This window comes from Papilio machaon, chromosome 24 (genome assembly GCF_912999745.1).
Source record: "Papilio machaon chromosome 24, ilPapMach1.1, whole genome shotgun sequence".
NCBI classification, from domain to species: Eukaryota; Metazoa; Arthropoda; class Insecta; order Lepidoptera; family Papilionidae; genus Papilio; species Papilio machaon.
Window position 1 is genome coordinate 2,958,526 of NC_060009.1, and position 22,365 is coordinate 2,980,890.

Below are 22,365 nucleotides of genomic sequence, written 5' to 3' on the forward strand. Positions count from 1 at the left end.
AAGAAAAAATATAACCGTTACAGTACGATAAAATACTTGTAAAATCTTTTTATTTAGATAGGTCACTAGTGAGCTGTTATAATTTATACATATGCCCATCGGGTCAGTGGGCCTAGCACGAATATTTGTGACAATCGCCATCATCTCGTCATCGTCAATTATGTCAAAATTAGTATGAGATTTTTGGTGTACTTTACGTCCGATACTGCACAAATTTTAATTCGATGACAATTGTTGACAAATATTCGTACTCGGCCCATAGATAAAAAATATTTTTAATTTCTGTAGCATGTTTTTGTTTCCATGTTATTTCGAGAACAAATGGTAATATCGAATGGGAAGCAATTTTCTTGCTAACTGCAGCTCGTTTAGCATTTCCCTGGAGACATGTTAGCCGTCATGTTTCCAATGTAGTTCTACGCTTAATACAACACAGTATTTATACTTCGTTTTATTCTATTTTTGTGTTTAAAAGGTCAATTAAAATTGCGGTTTAGGTTAAGAACTAGAGTCTGAATAAAATGCGATTAGAACTTCGATCATATTACTTGATCGTTAAATTGCAAGAAACTCTATTTTTTTTTTAATTCAAAAGGAAATAAATGAGAAATCGAATAAAGCTTGACGGTTTCTCTTATTTGTGGTTTTCGGTCTTTGTGTTACGTTTCCAATGAAATTGCATCTATATTTCAGAGTAAAATCTTGCAAGATTTTTTTTATTGGAGCTTTATATTTTAATACATAGATTTTGTCTTTTAAGTACCCCAGGTCATACTTGTAACGTAAAATTAATTGCGTACTCTTTACAGACACTTGTAATCCTTAACACGTAATACGGTTTGTTCTTGTTGTATTCAGCGCGTAGTAAAGTAGGTCAAGAAGCCGACTTCCGACTACCTTCCACTTCCTAACATAATAAGAAAATCCGTTACCTTTCCAGCGCTATTTCTATTTCATTTATACACCTTTTATGGTTTTAATAATAGCTTTTAAAAGGACAATTTTACTTGGGGGTGGCTATTACCTTTCGTAAACATGTATATGTCTATTCCATTATGTCTTCTAGTGGCCTAAATGTAAAATGTTTTGTAATATTATAGGAGTCATAGGAAATTTATAATTCTTGTCCAGACGCTATGATCAGAGGATATTATTTAAGTAAGTATTTATTTTAATCCAGACCAAGATAGCGTAAATAGTCTACGATTATTTAGAAATTAAAATAAAAGTTTTCAATTAGTTTTTGTCTGTTTTATTGACAACTAGCTTTTACCCGCGTCTCCGTCCGCGCGGAATAAAAAATAGAAAACGGGGTAAAAATTATCCTTTGTCCGTTTCCTGGTTCTAAGCTACCTGCCCATCAATTTTCAGCTAAATCAGTTCGACCGATCTTGAGTTATAAATATTGTAACTAACACGACTTTCTTTTATATATATAGATAATAAAATTATTTAACCACCAGATTTTGATCTACTTTTTCTTCCATTTAGCTTTTACTACAGGGATAATTTTTACTAATATTGGGAATGGAATATTTAACCCCTACTATTGAAAGTCGTCATCTAGTCATTAATCAATCAACAGCGTTTTTTATGTCATTGAAGTGGATGGCGCGGTGTGAGTACGACCGACCGAAGTCATTAACTCAGGTGATTGCATTGCGATGAAAAAACGTTTTTTTTTTCTCTTAATTTCCATTTGAAAATTCAAGTTTTATTAATTATTTTTTTTGAAACATATTGATGAAAAGAATTTCTGTATCTCTTCTGTATTTTAATATTTCAGTAGAAGTATATAAAAAGCTTACATTTATCAAAATATATGTGATTTTTAAAGCAAACCCTTTTAGTTATAACTGTAACCAACATGCAGTAAAAAAAACTTTCCGGAATACTAGTGAGAACACCTGGATGAGTCCACTGATAAAAGTAAATTAATGTAGGTGGTGACTTTAGATTGTCAGTCTCGTGACAATGACAATTATTGTATTACTGCAACATCATGCTACGGTGTTTAAGCGAAGATACGAACAAATAGAAGTCACAAGGAAAATTCTCAAAAAAATAAATAATACGATTTCAATTATTATAGGACAATACAAGTCTATACCAAAAACGAAAAAAATGCACATGGAGTGTTTCCAAATAGCTAATAAACATATATTTTCTCTCAGCTTGGCAAAACTTATTTTTTAATACATTGTGACGAACTTGCACTTATTGTCGTGCAAGTCCGTTGCCTAAATTCTTGTACAAAAACATATTGTAGCTGTGTTTTTAGGGAAATGAGAGGAATTTGTTATCACGATTAGACTCTCCTTGTCAGTTATTACTTTATACTCATGTTTTTGTAAATTTTGCGAACAGATGAACGTGAATTTTGACACATTCAAAGGTAGCGTGGATAAAAAAATTGTGAATTTTTTACTTATATATTATTAGTGGAAAGTTTTCATAGTTTACTTCAGTGAATAGGCTCTTAAATTACTGAACATTAATCTATACTATACCCGGGGGACATAGGCTTTGTCTTTTATTAGATTTTTTTAATTCCGTGCAAACGAAATCGTGGGCAACTGCTAATCAAAAATAAATCTTTGACTATAAATTATAGCCGGCTTTCGAATAATGGGCAACCACTAGTTATATTAATAACATAAAAAAACAATTTCAAACAAAATGCATTCAAAAGTACCATAAAAAACCATCGCAAACAAAATGCACTAAAAAGAAACAAAATAATGACATGAAAACTTCTTTCTTTCTTTCTTCTCTCTTTCAAAAACCCTCTAAACTCTAAAGAAAGTTCTCTTCTTTCTTGTAACATGTCTATATTGTATAATTATTGTTATTTCGCAGTCGGTGTCGGCCAAAGTAAATATAATATTATACATTTTATATTTGAGATGTATGATGGATGTACTTACGTTTATGTCCCTACTTAGGCCGAAACCGACTCCAAAATAACAATAATTATACAATATAGACATGTTACAAGAAAGAAGAGAACTTTCTTTAGAGTTTAGAGGGTTTTTGAAAGAGAGAAGAAAGAAAGAAAGAAGTTTTCATGTCATTATTTTGTTTCTTTTTAGTGCATTTTGTTTGCGATGGTTTTTTATGGTACTTTTGAATGCATTTTGTTTGAAATTGTTTTTTTATGTTACTTTTGAGTGCATTTTGTTTGAGATTGTTTTTTATGGTACTTTTGAATGCATTTTGTTTGAAATTGTTTTTTTATGTTACTTTTGAGTGCATTTTGTTTGAGATTGTTTTTTTTTGAAGTCGGCTATTTTTTTTTCTTAAAATTTTTGTTTTATTTCACAATTTTTAGTGAATTTGAAGTTCAATTACAAATTTCCTTAATACGTATGAGGAAAGAAATAAAGAAAAGGACTTTCCTATTTAATATGTGTGTACTTCAATTCAAAAACTAATTTAGAATGCAGCAGATAACCACTTATCCTTTAAACAGTGAAATAATTATCAAAATCGGTATACAAATTGAAAATTAATACATCGTAGCGTGCCTTTAATTTAGTCCAGCCGCGCGCCGCCGTAGAATTTTTCGAATGCGCGTAGTTTTTAATAATTTAATATCTTCCAAACTATTGATCAGAATTACATAGTTTAAAGGCTAATGTAATCTGCATTTAATACTCTAGCCATCAAACATATTTATTTGGATAAGGATTCATATCGAATATAATATAATAGCGCCGTAAGCTTACGACGCTGTTTTTCGTGTGCATTTTAATCGAAGTTTGTTCACAATAACATGGTTTTTGTGAGACATCCATAGATGATAGATATATGCCACCTGAGACTTTTATTTAGCAAATTTAAGGATCTATAATTACTCCATACATCATTTTAATGTAGGTCATATAGTTTGACCTACGTAAGCCCAGAAAGCAAATTTGTGCTATTCATTGTAACGCGATGTAGCATTTTTCGTTTCCGCGTAATTTTATTCTTACGATATCTCCTAAACTATTAGACAGAATGATATAGTTTCAATTGCAAATATAATCTACATTAAATTCTCTTGATAATGAACATGTTTATTTACATAAGGGTTAATACTGAACTTGAATAATAGCGTCGGAAATAGGGCATGAATTTAATTAATGTTTCGTAAAGAAAAAAATGGTTATTGTGAGAAAACTATAAAAGATAGATATATGCTATCGCGGACTTTTATTTAGCACATTTAAAGAGCTACAATTCGCCATACATCATTTTGATGTAGGTCTTATAGTTTAGCCTACGTAAGCGCTGAAAGCAAAAATGTCCCTAATTTTCGCAACAAATTTTGAAGCTATATTCAAAATCTACTAGTCTTCTAGTTATTTAAAAAAAAAAAAAAATGGGACCCACCTGCAAGCACTTCCTTTCGATTAAAATAATTTTTATCAAAATCGGACCACCAGGGACGGAGATTCGCGGTAACACACATAAAAAAAATAAAAAAAATTCAGTCGAATTGATAACCTCCTTCTTTTTGAAGTCGGCTAAAAATACATCATAACTCAGCCGCCTAACATAAATCGCGTTCGGACTTCGATATTATTAGTTTACGTGTCTGGTTGTGTTATAATTATCCCATATGGCTTACTAGACCCGAACCTACGTGTGACCTTATTGCGAAGGCGTTGTATTAGATTAGTGAAGGGTAATTGAGTACTTCAATGTTAGAGTAATCACTTACAAGGACAATTAGTTTCCAGTAGCCGAGTGAAATACCACTTTAAGTAAATACACCCGCTCTTAACCTATGAGGGTAGGCAGAGATTATAAATTTCTATTAGGCGCAATCCTTTCACACCCCTCTCTCTACTACATACATATTATTAAGGATATGATTTTGCTCCCTTTGAAATAAAAAGTACTGTAAAACGTAAGAAGATACATGGCCTAATACTTTTTCACACGACTGTTGTGACATTTTTTGACGTTTACAGGGGCGCTAATGAGATGTCATAATTAAGTTTGACTTATGCCCACCGGTTTAGATAGCCTTATCGGTCTATACTCGCTAAATTGTAACTTGTGGTAACAATTTTCTATACGACATTTGATTCTAAATGGGAAGCGAATTTAATTCTTCAACTGTGCATGTAAATGATACGTCTGCTCATTACTAGTTTATGCACTGTCGAGTTGAAAAGCTAACGAACTGTTGAAAGCCTCAAGAAAAGGAAATGAAAATTGCCCTCGGTGACGTTATTCAGTGAACATTTGTGAAAAGTCTAAGTACAGCAATTGAAGATTGTAACTAGCTCTTCTATGTACATATGCAATTAATAAAATTGGAGTGTCTCTATGTAACATAGAAAATAATCATATTTGGCGAACATGATGTAATTGTTTTGCATTAAATAAAAAATTTAAAATTTCTACCTGTCTGTCTGTTCGCATTCCCATCGCTTTTGTTCCGGGTAATCTTCGTAACGGCTGGATTGATTTTGATAGGACTTTTAATATAAGGTAACTGATGTGTACCGGTAACTAAGGCATTTTTTTTTTAACTCTCATTAACGAAATCATGGGCAATAACTAGTTCTGATATAAAGACTAGCATCCAATACGAGTTTGGTTTGTGTAGAAAAAAGGTAACCTTCATATAATTTATACAAAATAATTTTCCATGGATGAAAGGTTTTTAAAAACGATTCAGGTGTTTTCGAGTTTATTCTGAATTTCAAATGTTTGATTATTTTATAGCACTGTGATGAAATTTTAATGAATATCAGATATTCATTAAAATTCACCCAAATCATCTTCTGCCAAATTGGCAAGCGATAGTATGTAATAAATTGCACAAATTAATAATAATAAATCCAATAGACTACTGATCTATATTAAGAACAAAGAGAACTGCACCCATACCATAAGTTCTGTCGACTGTTTTGTATTTTTGTGTTGGTAACAAATAAAATCAAAAGCTTTAGAACCAATTTCAAAAATTCTTTAAACATAACAATGCTATATTATCACTGAGTAACATAGACTGTATGGTAGAATAAAACATTAACTTTCAGTGCCGTTCTCGTGAAGCTGGCCATAGCAAATAAATGTATTAATCGAAATTCAATTATTAAAAATATCTTAAAAGTTTTCACCGAAATCATTATTGGATCATTCCAACTTTTCGTCTATAGAAATCTCACTAATATTATAAACTAGATTTTACCCGCGACTCCGTCCGCGCGGAATACAAGAAAATGCACACAAGATAAAAAAGTTACTATGTCCATCTCCTAGTTCTAAGCTACCTCCCCATCAATTTTCAGCTAAATCAGTTCGACCGATCTTGAGTTATAAATAGTGTAACTAACACGACTTTCTTTTATATATATAAGATAGATGCTAATGTTTAGAAGTTTAGATTGATGGATGGATGGATATTTATTCGAAGGTATCTCCAGAACGGCTCAACGGATCTTGATGAAAGGCACAGATGTAGAAAATAGTTAGGAAGAACAAATAGGCTACTTATTATGGTTTTTCTTAATTCGCGCAGACGGAGTCGCGGTCTACAGCTAGTATAAATATATTATTACTTAGAATTACTAAATTATTAAAACAAACACAGAGCAAAACACAACCGCTGTCAAATGTCAGCGTCAAGCGATCTGGAAAGAATTTCACAGGTCATTGGTTCATGAAATCACTAAGAAATAGAGAGAATATTTTGTTGAGACTTGTTTACGTGACATATTATTGAAGTTACTGTTATACGATAACGAAATATTTAAGAATACAACTGTAAATACTCAAAACTTTTTGACTTTACTACAAAAACAAATACACCCTAAATGTAATTTAGACCATTTCAACCAATTTCATAACATTTGCATGTCCAAATCTAACGTCTAAGTACCCTAAAATAGTAATAAAATTAGTTTAATAACTAACTAATAATTGTTAAATTAATAATGATAATAACTAATAGTTAATTAAATTAATTAGTTAAAAAAAATTAACGTAAACAAAATCTTCGACTTTGATTTGAGAATCCTTTGTATGTTTGGTAATTCGTATTTGAAATTTAAATATTATTAAAATCATCATCTCCCTTTTCTATTTGTGCTCAAAATCACCAGATTTTAAATTACCAATTTTTTAAACTAACAACACAGATTAAATTTAAATATGAAAATACATATAATCTGTATTTCGAATGTATGTAAGCTTTTAATTTATACATTGTCGGATAAAACTGTGTCGTCAAATCTGTAGCCGTAATTGAAATATATTTAAATGACGGATATTTAATGTTGAACAAATAAAACTGAGTAACGAGACGTCAACAAGGCACGTATAATTGCTCACACACGCTGGAATAATCACATAAACTAATAAAAGGAAAATTGTTAAGATTTACATAACGAAGTAAGAATAATATTTGTTTTGTTGTTTTATGTTAATACTTAACTTGTGGAATCTGTTGTATATCTGATGTACAGTCGCCTTCGTTCGCGGTATATTTGTTACAAATAAAAATCCTTAATCGATAAAAATATAAAAAGGATTCTCACTTTCAAGATGAGACACCGCCAATAGATATGACTGTACCTAAAGAAAGTAAATAATAATTGATTAGTCAGAATATTCTACGTTGTAGAACAACTAGCCACTAACGGTGGGTTTGTGAGACAAAAAAATATCTGTATAATACATATCTAATATATAAAATTCTCGTGTCTCAGTTTTCGTTGCCATACTCCTCCGAAACGGCTTGACCGATTCTCATGAAATTTTGTGAGCTTATTGAGTAGGTCTGAGAATCGGCCAACGTCTATTTTTCATACCCCACCATTTTTTAACTGCGCGCGGACGGAGTCGCGGGCGACAGCTAGTAATATATATAATCTCTGTTTTGTTAAAAATAATGACAGGGATGATGATATGTTTCATACAGAGTTTGGTCTCAGAAACCAACGATTCTCAGAATATGCTATAATATTTCGTATCTGCATTTCTATTACCATTTTACCACGTGATATGTCGCGAGGTGTTCGCTCATGTGAACATAAATCTTACGCCGCATTAGGCTTGCGACCTTTAACATAATACAATGTAAGTGAAAGGGCATTTAGAAGTTAAATCATTCATAACTAAATTACGTTAATTTACCAATCATACTTTGAACCATCTTTTATTGATAAAAGTACTTAAGAAGTAGACATGGTTTTAAATTACTTTATATCAAAACAAGAAATGAAGTAAAAAAAGAAATGGATGCGACAATTTTTTTTCATAAAAGCACCGCCGTCACTATTAAACATTTTTGGAGTTGATGTAAAATTGCTTTTGTGTCCTAAGCTGCAGATTTATATATTTTAATTTCAGTTGTTTCAATAACATAACATTTTAAATAATTCATGAGTAATAATTACACGTTTATGTTACCATAAGCTGCCTCAAATTCACTAACCGTGGGTTTCTCACACCAAAATCCTCGGTTATAACATACTAGATTTTCCCCCGCGACTCCGTCCGCGCGGAATAAAAAATATAAAAAGGGGTAAAAATGATCCTATGTCCGTTTCCTGGTTCTAAGCTACCTGCCCACCAATTTTCAGTTAAATCGATTCAGCCGTTCTTGAGTTATAAATAGTGTAACTAACACGACTTTCTTTTATATATATAGATTATCACTGTGTTTTCAAAGGTAATGACAGGAACGATGATATATTTTATACAAAGATTTTGGCCTCAGAATTGTAATATTGAAATTTAATTTTCCATGTCTGTTTTATTCGCTCAAGGTGTACACAGGTCCGTGTAAACTTGTTATTTTACGATTTAAGAAATAAATTTATCAATAAACTGTCTCCGCGTTTGATATTGTTCTTTAGTGGATCATAAAATTTTAGCAGATGGTGCTTTATTATTTATGCAGATCGGTTATTATCCGGGAATTCCACGGAGATAATACTTTACATGTTGTTTTCTCTATTTTCTCAAATCGAAATGTAAGAGATGATACCCAACAACACAAGTGTCACGGCAGTAGAATTCTACGCTTAAGTTATTTTTTTTTCTTTATTTTCGTTTTAAGTGCTCAGATAAAAACTGTCCTGTCTGTATTTAAAGACCTCTACAGACGTTCAGATAAAACTTTAAATGTACAGTTCAAATGACGTTGCCTTCACACTTAAAACTGTCAGTTAAAACTCAACGTGTGTAGCGGAGTTACCATTGGTTTCTGAAATCAAAATATCTATAAAAACAGAAATAACAATATGTTTTAAACAGGGATTTTGGTCCCAGAAACAGAAATTAACAATATATTTTTATGAAAGTATGCAGAATCAAAGTGCAATACTTGAGATGACAATCACTGGTACCACTTGAAAATGGAAACGGGGCACAATGCTTTTGCAACAGTTCCGGCGCAGTATATGAAATATCTTCGTTTATTCCGCATAATATTTTAAAGTTGGAACAATATTATTTCTAATCGATTATAACTCATACTACGTTAAATAATTTTGATGCGTTTTTGATTAACTCCGATTAAAATAATAATAATAATTTTTCATTAAATAAATTAATTTAATTTAGATTATTAAGTAATTATTAATTTGCGGCACATTTATTATAGTACGTAAAGTATCGGTATATTTATTAAAGTAAGCGCGTGTTATCTTTGAAAACACTTCAGTTAACACTCAAACTCATTACATTTTACGACTTAAGTTATAAACTTAAAGTACGGTTTCACTAAACTTAAACTTTACAGTACGCTTCCACTAAAACGAAGCTATCTTATCCTCTTAAATCTTAATTTTTTTATTATGTCAGGAAAAATATTTTTCTATTAATGGCGACATAGAGTTCCAAGTGATCCTTTAATTTTTTTTATAAAAAGATTACTTGCTACTTACACGATTTTATATCGTCACGTATAAAAAAAAAACAATCTCATACAAAATACACTAAAAAGAAACAAAATAATGTCATGAAAACTTCTTTCTTTCTTTCTTCTCTCTTTCAAAAACCCTCTAAACTCTAAAGAAAGTTCTCTTCTTTCTTGTAACATGTCTATATTGTATAATTATTGTTATTTCGCAGTCGGTGTCGGCCGAAGTAAATAGGTGACATTTTATATTTGAGATGTATTAGACATACTTACGTTTATGTCCCTACTTAGGCCGAAACCGACTCCAAAATAACAATAATTATACAATATAGACATGTTACAAGAAAGAAGAGAACTTTCTTTAGAGTTTAGAGGGTTTTTGAAAGAGAGAAGAAAGAAAGAAAGAAGTTTTCATGACATTATTTTGTTTCTTTTTAGTGTATTTTGTATGAGATTGTTTTTTATGGTACTTTTGAATGCATTTTGTTTGAAATTGTTTTTTTATGTTACTTTTGAGTGAATTTTGTTTGAAATTGTTTTTTTACGTTACTTTTGAGTGCATTTTGTTTGAAATTGTTTTTTTTACGTTACTTTTGAGTGAATTTTGTTTGAAATTGTTTTTTTTACGTTACTTTTGAGTGCATTTTGTTTGAAATTGTTTTTTTTAAGTTACTTTTGAGCGCATTTTGTTTGAGATAGTTTTTTTTGTTTTGAAGTCGGCTATTTTTTTTTCTTAAAATGTTTGTTTTATTTCTCAATTTTTAGTGAATTTGAAGTTTAATTACAAATTTACTTAATACGTATAAGGACATAAATAAGACAAATAAAGAAAAGGACTTTCCTATTTAATATGTGTGTACTTCAATTCAAAAACTAATTTAGAATACACCAGATAACCACTTATCCTTTAAACAATGAAATAATTATCAAAATCGGTATACAAATTGAAAATTAACGAACTAATACATCGTAGCCTGCCTTTAATTTTGTCCAGCCGCGCGCCACAGTAGCATTTTTCGAATGCGCGTAGTTTTTAATAATTTAATATCTTCCAAACTATTGATCAGAATTACATAGTTTAAAGGCTAATGTAATCTGCATTTAATACTCTAGCCATCAAACATATTTATTTGGATAAGGATTCATATCGAATATAATATAATAGCGCCGTAAGCTTACGACGCTGTTTTTCGTGTGCAATTTAATCGAAGTTTGTTCATAATAACATGGTTTTTGTGAGACATCCATAGATGATAGATATATGCCACCTGAGACTTTTATTTAGCAAATTTAAGGATCTATAATTACTCGATACATCATTTTAATGTAGGTCATATAGTTTGACCTACGTAATCCCAGAAAGCAAATTTGTGCTATTCATTGTAACGCGATGTAGCATTTTTCGTTTCCGCGTAATTTTATTCTTACGATATCTCCTAAACTATTAGACAGAATGATATAGTTTCAATTGCAAATATAATCTACATTAAATTCTCTTGATAATGAACATATTTATTTACATAAGGGTTAATACTGAACTTGAATAATAGCGTCGGAAATAGGGCAAGAATTTAATTAATGTTTCGTAAAGAAAAGAATGGTTATTGTGAGAAAACTATAAAAGATAGATATATGCTATCGCGGACTTTTATTTAGCACATTTAAAGAGCTACAATTCGCCATACGTCATTTTGATGTAGGTCTTATAGTTTAGCCTACGTAAGCGCTGAAAGCAAAAATGTCCCTAATTTTCGCAACAAATTTTGAAGCTTATTCAAAATCTACTAGTCTTCTAGTTATTTAAAAAAAAAAAACAAAAAAATGGGACCCACCTGCAAGCACTTCCTTTCGATTAAAATAATTTTTATCAAAATCGGACCACCAGGGGCGGAGATTCGCGGTAACACACATAAAAAAAAAAAAAAAAAATTCAGTCGAATTGATAACCTCCTTCTTTTTGAAGTCGGCTAAAAAACTGTAACAATCGCATTTAAATTCGAATTATTTACTCTGTTATTCAGAAAAAAGTGTCACCGCTTTTCTATCTCTAGTCTAATACGATTTCTTACGATTAAATTGTGCCGTGTATTATCTATAGTCCGGTCCACAAACAAGTATCGGGCAAAGGATTGATACTCAATCTGTCCTTTAATTCCACGATGTTTGCTTACGAAGGACCCCATTTATTTTTGAACAATTGCCAAGGGTTGTTTAAATCTTAGGAAAATTCAATTCTTTCAATACTTATTTTGACTACTGAAAAAAAAAAACAAATTCCGCTGCTTATTCATAGAACGACAGGGATGACTATTGATACAAGTACGTATGACATTACAGAGCGTCGGTGGCTCAGGGGTTAAGCACTTCTGCATCTGCAGGTCTCAATCTGCAGGTCCTGGGTTCGAATCCCGCCATGTACCAATGTGTTTTTAGATTTTCGATTTACATATTATGTACATTAATTATCCAACCACATGTGATGCAACCTGCACATATCTGAGAAGAAATTCAAAGATATGTGTGAAGTCAACCAACCCGCACTTCGCCAGCGTGATTGACTATGGCCTAATCAACCCTAACTTAGATAGGCTTCGAGCCCCTCAGTGGGACGTACAGTGAGCTTATGATATTTATATCTGTTAAACATTTTTCAACTAATTTTTAATACAATTTAACTCGAAAATTATTCCCGTATAACTAACGTACGTTACGTTGTTATCAAGAGATTTTACGCTGAAATTTTACAATTTGCCCAAACTTTCTAAATTATTTTCAGGCGTATTCGTTACTGAGATTTTCTACGCATCGCGTCACACTATTAAAATATTTTAATAATTCCCTCAAAAATTTATTATTTAATAAAACTAAAATAAATTACTTATTTAAAAACGTTTCTGAACATGATTCAAGCTTAAACCTATGAGGTATTTAACAATAAACTAATAAAAACTCTAACTGCTTTTACTTTTTATTTCTTCATCAGCTTTAAAGAAAGTTCTCGGTGGTTTCCTTCCAACTTATACCCTTTAGGTAATACATTATTTCAACAGGCACTTACGGTAATAGGTTTAGTTCACCCTTGCTATTATAAATTAATGCCACCTCTCTCGTTGTTAAAGTTATTACCGCGATTCCGAGCTATTCTATGAGTCGTATATCAATATTTTTTTTTATTATAAGGTGGTAAACGAGGAAGCAGCCACCTGAATTTACCGAAGTTGCGAAGCGACCGCGTCCCATAAACATCTGCAATTGCAGATGCATTGCCTACCTTTAATTCACGGAGGACGGAACGCACGAAAAGAGATTTTTCCCTTCATATGCGGAGGAGATTCATAGGAGGGCCTCCGTCAAATTCACTTAACGTTCGCATCCTTTCTCTCTTTTTTCACTTTTAACATAACAGCTACAATAATATGTTGAAATATAAGTGTTTTGATAGTGGAATTTCACGGTTACAGTCGACAGTCGGGAAAAGTTAATAAAAAATATTTCAATTGCCTCAACAAACATGTGAGACGTAATTGGAAAGTGGTGGGATGTTTATTTGCTAAGGCAAGTAATACGACACTATAATATGAAGACGTTATTGAAGATACTTGTCAATAAAAGTAGATAAATAAGCGTATTGGTTGAAGTGTGCTCGCGGATATTGGAGTTTTTATAAACGACTGTGAAAGAGAACACACATTTCGAATTGTAGTGAAATCCTATACATATTATGCGATCCTTTTTAAAAACTAGCTGTCAACTCCATCCGCTTGGAATTTAAAAGAGAAATAACGAGAAGTTCTAGTTCTCGTTTTCGTGTATGGAACACGAATACACCCGATGTGCCAACTCACTCTTGTTTTAGTAGCCGACTACAAAATTGAAGGTTATCAGTTAAGATGTATTTTTTTTAATCTGTCTTTCAGAACATAAACACATTTTACCTAATTCCGAGGGCTTTTTTATATTATAAGGTGACAAACAAGCAAGCGGTCACCTGAATTCGCCGAAATAGCAAAGCGACCGCTGCCCATAAACGGACGCATAGAAAGAGCACATTTCCTCTTCTCTGTCAAATTCACCTCCATTTCCCATCATTTCATTTATAGAAAGGAAAAGGATGGGAAGGGAAGGATGACTAAAAAAACGCCTTCGGCACGCGCACTCGCTTCACGTCTGTCTTCTGTGTGGTCGTGCTATTACACCGAGCAATCGGAACAATTCTTAAACAGATTTTGTTGCTGGCGTCTACCACTGTTAAACATAGAATACGGATACTATCAAGATCCGTTTGTTTGGTCAATTTGTATTCAATATTCCTATACTTTTGAAAGTTTTAACTTCAAAAGGCGTACCAGTCTTTTGTCCACCAAATCGATCTACCTTCCGTCATCACTGTCTTCACTCCCTTCTCGATCATATCACCTTTCACGCAATCCAACCATCTCTTCCTAGGCCTACCTCTAACTTGATATCCCTCCAAACTCATAATTAAACTTAAAAACTACAAAACAATATTTAAAAATAATTTTCTTACTAAAGAATATTATAAATTCAATACACGTATTATTCGATATTTTTAGCCGTAGTATAAAATAGGAACTTGCCGTCACGACATATTTAATGTATCGGCGAGAGGTTTCCGGTGGTAGGTAGTGGGCGCTTTCCCCATCTAACTAGGTTAGCGGCTCTATTTCCCTTTGTCATCCTTTTTCAAATGGACTTAACTATCTTTAACTTACCTCACGTTTTAAGCCATGAAATTTGTTTTTTTCAAATCCATAACCCTAATTATAACCCTACTCAGAGTAGTAAATTGGAAAGCACTAAGGGAGACCAGTTAACAAACTTTGAATACATTTTTAATTTTTCATAACCATTGTGTGTTATAAATAAGTATTCAACTATTACACAAGATAAAAAGACTCTTCATCAAGAAGACATCAACAAAAAAATAATAATATTTAATTAAAAAATCCATCAATAGTTTAATAGCCACCAAGAAAATCAAATATGTAAATTAAACAAGAACGAAATTATATAAAAGATAAAGATTTTACATAAATACAACGTATAAAATTTTCGTCTACTAAACACCACAACAGATGTATCATTTGACACCGATACAATAGTCTTGACATTTGCCCTATACGTTCTAATTCTAGACTTAACAAAAAACACTCCAGTCATCCTGAGCAATCTATCAAAATAGCGACATAGTCGACCTAGTTACCATTATATACCATTTGGGTACACTTAGGGTGAACGTTCACAAAATGGTATTATAAAACTGACCTGACTGACTGACTGAATGGTATTATACGGACACTTCGTAGGAGAATAACTTTTTCATTAATATAAAGGTATAAAATTTTATTGTGTTATAGATATAGAGCTATAATTGACCTTTTTTGGTCGGCAGCACACACACGACTTCCGTATTCGAAATTCTGTGAGACTCGCGAAAACGACCGTTTTTCTGCATACGGAATATTTAGGTATGCTTTCGGAACGTACGTGCGGAATTCGTTACATTCGGAAAAAACGAACGTGCGCGTCAGTTGATGTATTTCACATTGATTCCATAGTTGGTGCTATCCTTATTAATCGGATAAATCTCCTTATTAATCGGTAAGTTTTTATATATGTGGTATTGTTATTAATCTGACTACAGTTAGTCGGGTAACATATTTGTTTTTTTTATATAAAAATAGAGTTATTATTGTACCGAGAGTTCAATTAATAATTAACCTTTTTATATAAATATCATAAAGTGATAGTTATTTTTTTGTTACATATTTATTTTAATCAAAAGACAATTTCGATTTGGTTATAAACCTTTAATTAGATTCCGGAGATTAGTATTTCAAAGGAAACAATTTTGTAAATACCTCTCTAACACTCAAGGCGCTAATCCTTTTGATGTCTTTGATAAAGAATTAAAAAGCTCCGAACAAGATTCCGTTTAAGTAATTAGGTCGCAAAAGGAAAGCAGCGGTTACATTTAATTTGTGAGAACTTACCCGTCTTGAAACGTAGCTTTATATTGTTAAGGAAGAAGGACTAATTTTAAATTATTCAGGTGTCGTTTTTATGTCAATAAACCTTAAGATTAGGCTACCATTAGAGAAATAAATGTACAAAAATAATCAAAGATCTTCATTTTATTTCTATACTAGCGACCCGCCCCGGCTTCGCACGGGTGCAATGCAAAATATACCTACTACAGAATAAATGCACAATTTATTTAAGGTACTTAAATGGATAAGGATTAATGCTGTATTGTTTAAAATCACTTCGTAAAAGAATAAAAATGGTTATGCTGGGTTATCCCTAAGAGATAGACATATACCATCGCGGACTTTTTTGTTGAAATTTTTAAGGTGAACAATACTGTAGTACATTATTTTGGTCTATCTCGTAGGGTTCAGCCAGCGTTTGCAATATAAGCGCAAAAAAACGTGCTTATTTACGACATCACATTAGAAAACTTTAAATTTATCAGTGTTTCTCTACTATATTATGCATTTATTATACATACAAACCTTCCTTAAGAATCACTCTATCTATTAAAAAAAACCGCGTCAAAATCCGTTGCGTAGTTTTAAAGATCTAAGCATACATACGGACATACAGCGAAAGCGACTTTGTTTTATACTATGTATTGATTCTGTTGTACTTCAGCCGTGATTTCACGGGTAATTATCGTGAATTCCTACCAACGTAGTTTAAGTTCTCAATACTTCATCAGTTTTAACTGCACAGTTCGACTGTTCAGTTAAAACTGTAGGTGTGAAGCGATCTTCACTTATTAATCCTTATTTACACATGCCTAAAAATCTATTAACCTTTTTAATTATTAAAAATATTATATGCGTTTTCTAGTAGAACTCGATATCCAATTTATGAATTCAAAGTATAATGCAAATATAATAAAGATAAAATCCAATAAAGAGGTATCAGAAACAAAGCGCACACGACACAGAACAGCCGACGATCGTAAAGATTGCATTGTTTGACAAACATTAAATAACAGAGTACCATCACACGTTATTACAGTCTGCTTTTCCTATGGATTATTTTATAGGAAACCTTTTATTTGTTGTTTGGGTTTGGAACTAAGATATCTAATAGTATAATTATTCGTTTAACTTGTGATATCATAAAGGTACGAATAGATTACAATAGAAATTGTGGCATTAGTGTCTGCTTTTTACAATTGTACGGATGAATCAAGAGACACTCGTGTTCATACAGAGACACTTCTATATGTCGTGTATACACTGAATGTACCGTGTTAAGTATCTTTGTCTTATTGTAACATAAATGTATTTAAATCTGTTACAATGAGATTTCATTTATTTAACAACTAGCTGTCGCCCACGAATCTGTAAACGCGGAATTTAAAAAACTTAATAAGTAGCATATATGTTCTCGGAATTAAAAAAAAACCTTAATAAGTAGCACATATGTTCTTCAAGATCCGTTTAGCCGTTACGCAGATACCTTCGAACAAACATCCATCCATCAATTCATCCATGCATCTAAACTTTTGCATTTATAATGATAGTAAGAGTTACAGTAGTTTCAAAATATCGCACCACAAACAAATCACATTACTTTAAAAGTCTACCTTAAAAGTTTCTCTTTAAAAAAAATATTTTATATCAAAAATAAAATTAAACCAAAAATATTATTAATATTGTATTTACATTATCTGAAAATATAATCAAAGTCCAAATGATTTAATCACATCTTTTAGAAACACCAATAAACCTTCATTCCTATTTACGAGTTTAAAAAACATTTAACGAAAAATATCATCAAGGTTCTCATAACCTGAAATTAAATTAACCTAAACACCCACGTACTCTACACTTCTTTTATAAAGAAGAAATGATAGGCTACCGAATAAACAGCAAAACCTCTGAATAATTAACCTCGGTAAAGTGATGCAGGCTTGCGTTGGTCACGAGTTTGTTCAACAATCACAAAGGCCTTTGTTTTATACCTTAAAGTCTGATTTAATCAAAAATTCCTTAAAGGCTCTTTCGTTTACCTAACCTCCTTTTTATTATGCATAATTATGGTAGATTAAAAATATACCAAAATTTTAAAATAAAACGCAAGTATTGAGTTGCATGCTTTGTATGTATAGACAGTACATTTTGGAAAGTCGTACACAATATTTTATATTTTAAAATAGTAAACAATGGGGACAGGAAAACAAATGGAAGTTTTGAGGAAATTAGAAGATTTTAATTCCAATAATTTTAGCTCGATAAATCATGCTAAAGTTTAAAAAAAAATGAAATTCTTTAATGAACTTGTGAAAGACGAACACTAAAAGAAACACGTCTTAACTACATATAAACAGACTAAGAAGCCTATCTACTTTATTACCTCATAAAGGAGAGGGCCATAAGGATTGCAAATCTAATAAAAATGTAGGGAAAGGTTCCTTAACGATTATTTTGCGTTGCACGTATTTATGCCGAGAAATACTTAGCGAATTTCTTTCAAACAATATTTGATTTGTTACCAACGATAAGTATTTTTCAGACTTATTGAGACATGAAATGGTATTAATACGCAACTTTTTCTCGTACGTTTACCAAAAAATACAAGTACAAAATAAAAGCCAAAAAAAAGAAACAAATTATGACATAATATAGCTATATCTAATAACAAAATTGCTACAAACAATATCACAACAGACATTTTATCGCTAATTTCTTTGGGTTCAACGCAAACATTTTAAATGCAACGACAAAAATTTAAACCAGATTTTGTATCCACACAACTTGGTGCAAAATAAAAGATCTTTCGAAACCGTGGCCGTGAGTCCAGGGACAATTCTTAACAAGCACGATGCCCAAAGGCAATAAAGTATCCAAACAACACCGGTCTACTCTAAACTAGAGAAAATACAATAGAATTTAGAAGTAAGTTTCCAATAAAATACTGCGCAACTAGCTTTCTAAGGAACAGTGTGAGGACTGAAGGTAATAAATAAAATATAAAATGATATCTCACCTTCAAAGATAAAAACAATTGTTTTATATTTTCATGTAATTTTTAAAGTTTCTTCCAAACCCTTATGGTTTCAGTATTAGACATTGGTTTTTTATAATCTACGTGGGATGTCAATAAAAAAAAATAACGTATTAAATGAATTTAGCAACGGAGTATAGTTTTTCTTTGTTATTTATGCAATTAAAAATTCTGAAGCCTTTTAACTTGTATTTATTTTACCTACTATATTATGCGATGAGTGTTTTTAACAAACTGTTCCTTAAAAGTTTAAAACTTTCATGTCTCAATTAAAAGTTGTGAAAGTCGTAAAACCTCGTAAGGGAATGTTTTTTAAATTCTTTTGTAAGCACTTCAACAGTTTAGCATCCTTTTATAACCTAGTGTTAGATCCACCAAGCTTTCTATTAAGCCAGGATAATTTTAAAACACATCAGCTGCAAGTGATAACTGCGACAGCTTGTCCTGTGCACTGTATTTTTTACGAATACACTTTATTGTAAAACGATTTCTTTTGTTTTCAGGTACTAACTGCAGAAACAGTGAAAATGGACCAGATTTGCAAGCATCGTTAAATATGCAGGAACGATTTTAACTAAATCCAATAAATTAGTCTGACAAAAATAAAAAGCAATCACATCGTAACTATCTAATGGCTGCTTGTAGAGTACTTAATAAAAACCAAATAATTTGTCAATTAATAATTATTTGTAGTTATTGTCGGTGGCGGCTTTGTAAGTCAAGAATGCTACCTGAAAAAAGAATATTCCAAACTTGACTTAATAGCTTGATTATAGAAGGTTTTACCTTTTACAGACTGGAGATATTGAAACCAATGCATGGTAAACATAGGACCACGAAGACAGTAATCGGTACCCCATTCAGGGAGTCGTATGGCGGCACAAGGTTATAAATTCAATCGTTCACAGCCTAGCTTTGTTACTTTACCTTCGTGTCTTCTTATATTCATATATTTGGCGTTGCAATTAGATTTAGCGTTCGCGTCCTATGATTTAGATGATATTTATCTCTCTGGACTCAATGTTACCAACTTAAACTCGACATTTAACTGGACATTGGTAGAAAATACAACAACAATAGTTAGAAATTCACACATAAAACATTCAAAATATTCAACATCGGTGACTATTCTTCTAGCAATAGTTTTCATGATAGTGATATTTGGGACAATCGTGGGGAATATTTTAGTTTGTGTCGCCGTGTGCTTGGTGAGAAAACTGAGAAGACCGAGCAACTATTTGATAGTTTCTCTTGCAGTGAGCGATCTTTGTGTGGCTACAATGGTGATGCCAGTAGCTATGATATATGATTTACTGGGTACTTGGCCTTTTGGACCTGTAGTTTGCGATTTCTGGGTCTCGAGTGATGTATTGTCTTGTGCTGCCAGTATTCTTAATCTATGCATGATATCTGTTGACAGATATTACGCTATAACAAAGCCACTAGAATATGGTGTCAAAAGAACACCGAGAAGGATGTTATTCTGTGTATTTATAGTTTGGATGAGTGCAGCTTTCATATCCCTTCCTCCAGTATTAATATTAGGTAATGAGAAAACGGAGACCAGTTGTTCTGTATCTCAGAATCAAGGGTATCAAATTTACGCTACTTTTGGTTCATTTTATTTACCGCTAACTGTAATGGTGGTGGTATACTACAAGATATTTAGTGCAGCAAGAAAGATAGTAAAAGATGAAAAACGAGCACAATCACATTTGGAGACGCATTGTTATTTGGAAATTAATGTAAAGAATGGTGGCGCGACAAAAGCGAAGCTACTGGATACACAAGAACCACAGCCGCCGACGAGAGGATCTACTGCTAGTACTAATACTATGGTAAAGTTTTTTTTTCAATTCACGTTATGATTTTCTCTATTTCTGTTACATTAAATCTACTAATCATAATTTAAACTTGCATAGACTATTGAAGAGTTATCAATTTTCAATATAATAGTGCAGAAACAATTAACCACCAAATCCTTGTGTTGTTACTAAATAATTTAATCCTTTCTCCCTTTACAGTGCAGTTCAGAGAAAACTGAAAGTTCGATCGGCAGATGTTTCACTGGGCAAAGGAAATCAAACGAATCACAATGCCCTATGTTACAACACACAAGAACACCAACAAGACCAATTCATACTATAAACAGACCACCTGCAAATGTTGAAAACGTACGAGATCCAAAGAGACAAAACAAAGATGGTAGAAGACGTCCATCATCTGAAAGTACCAACAAGTTAAGTACGAGTAGAATTCGTTCATCTTTATCAAATTTCGCTAATAAAAGTCATTTAGCTAAAGATTTACTTCATCAGTCACATTCACCACATCAGAAAAAATTGAGATTTCAACTTGCTAAAGAACGTAAAGCTTCGACTACATTGGGGATTATAATGTCTGCTTTCATAATTTGCTGGTTGCCATTCTTTGTGTTGGCTCTAATTAGACCTTTTGTCAATGAAGATACAATACCAGATGCTGTCAGTGCATTATTCCTTTGGTTAGGATATGTCAACAGCCTTCTCAATCCTATAATTTATGCAACATTGAACCGGGATTTTAGAAAACCATTCCAAGAGATATTATTCTTTAGATGCTCTAATTTGAATCATATGATGAGAGAAGAGTTTTATCACAGCCAATACGGAGATCCAGATCAACATTATTGTGTTAATAACCCATCCAAAATACAGAACTACGATGAAGGTGTAGAAATAGTTTCGGCTGTAGACAGAGAAGAGATAAGGGCTTCAGAAAGTTTTCTATGATTGTCAACTCAGGTCGAAATTAAAGACCTTGATACTGTGATCTAATTAGGATTAAAAACTAAAGAACAATATAAATTACTTAAGGTTCGTAAGATAAAATATATCGTAGCACAAGAATATGTAGTGATTAGTAGTTACTATTTTTGTTTGTTTTCCCTAGAAATAAGAACAATATAGAATAAATTAAATTCTTGTAGAATTATGTAATTCTTTCAATCGGTACTGGTTTAACGGATTTAATAATATTGTAAGCCAAAAACACATTTGTAATAATACTTCGTTAAGTACAAAACAAGCTATTGTAAAAAATACTTGACTTTTTTTAGTAGAAAATCAATTTTGTTACTTGTATTTTTACTACGCTGTTAATTGAATTTCTTCTTCTTTGATTAAATCAAACGAACTGTGTTAATAATGCCCCACCTATCAAGAAAAAATCATTGTTTTGTTAAAAAGTGCAATCAATAAAAAAATATTTTATTTCGATAATTTCTAATTAAGTGATCTTATATGTTTCCTATGTTTTAAATTAAATATTTAATAATAAGTTACCAATTAGTTAACTCTCATAACAAATACAAGTTAGTCTAAAATTATATTGTCTAATTGCAACATATAGTATTTCAATTTTTGTGATAGTAGTTTTTAGTCCGTGTTCTATTTATTGCTTATACTTAG

At 31.7% G+C, this 22,365-nt stretch overlaps 1 protein-coding gene across 1 annotated transcript; it reads left to right on the forward strand.

Annotated features, from left to right (window-relative positions):
- The first annotated feature begins 19,520 nt into the window (after nucleotides 1–19,520).
- LOC106720492 (5-hydroxytryptamine receptor 1) lies at nucleotides 19,521–21,789 on the forward strand. The gene is made up of 2 exons (XM_014515208.2): nucleotides 19,521–20,754; nucleotides 20,941–21,789. The coding sequence occupies exons 1-2, from the start codon at nucleotides 19,789–19,791 to the stop codon at nucleotides 21,685–21,687; spliced, it is 1,713 nt and encodes a 570-aa protein (XP_014370694.2). The 5' UTR covers nucleotides 19,521–19,788; the 3' UTR covers nucleotides 21,688–21,789.
- Nucleotides 21,790–22,365: the final 576 nt, after the last annotated feature.

What these genes read in the sequence shown, in the direction of transcription:
- LOC106720492 (XM_014515208.2), top strand. Translation starts at nt 19,789, where the DNA reads ATGGCGGCACAAGGTTATAAATTCAATCGTTCACAGCCTAGCTTTGTT. An exon ending in CTGCTAGTACTAATACTATG is followed by an intron (nt 20,755 to 20,940) that starts GTAAAGTTTTTT and finishes CTCCCTTTACAG; the next exon opens with TGCAGTTCAGAGAAAACTGA.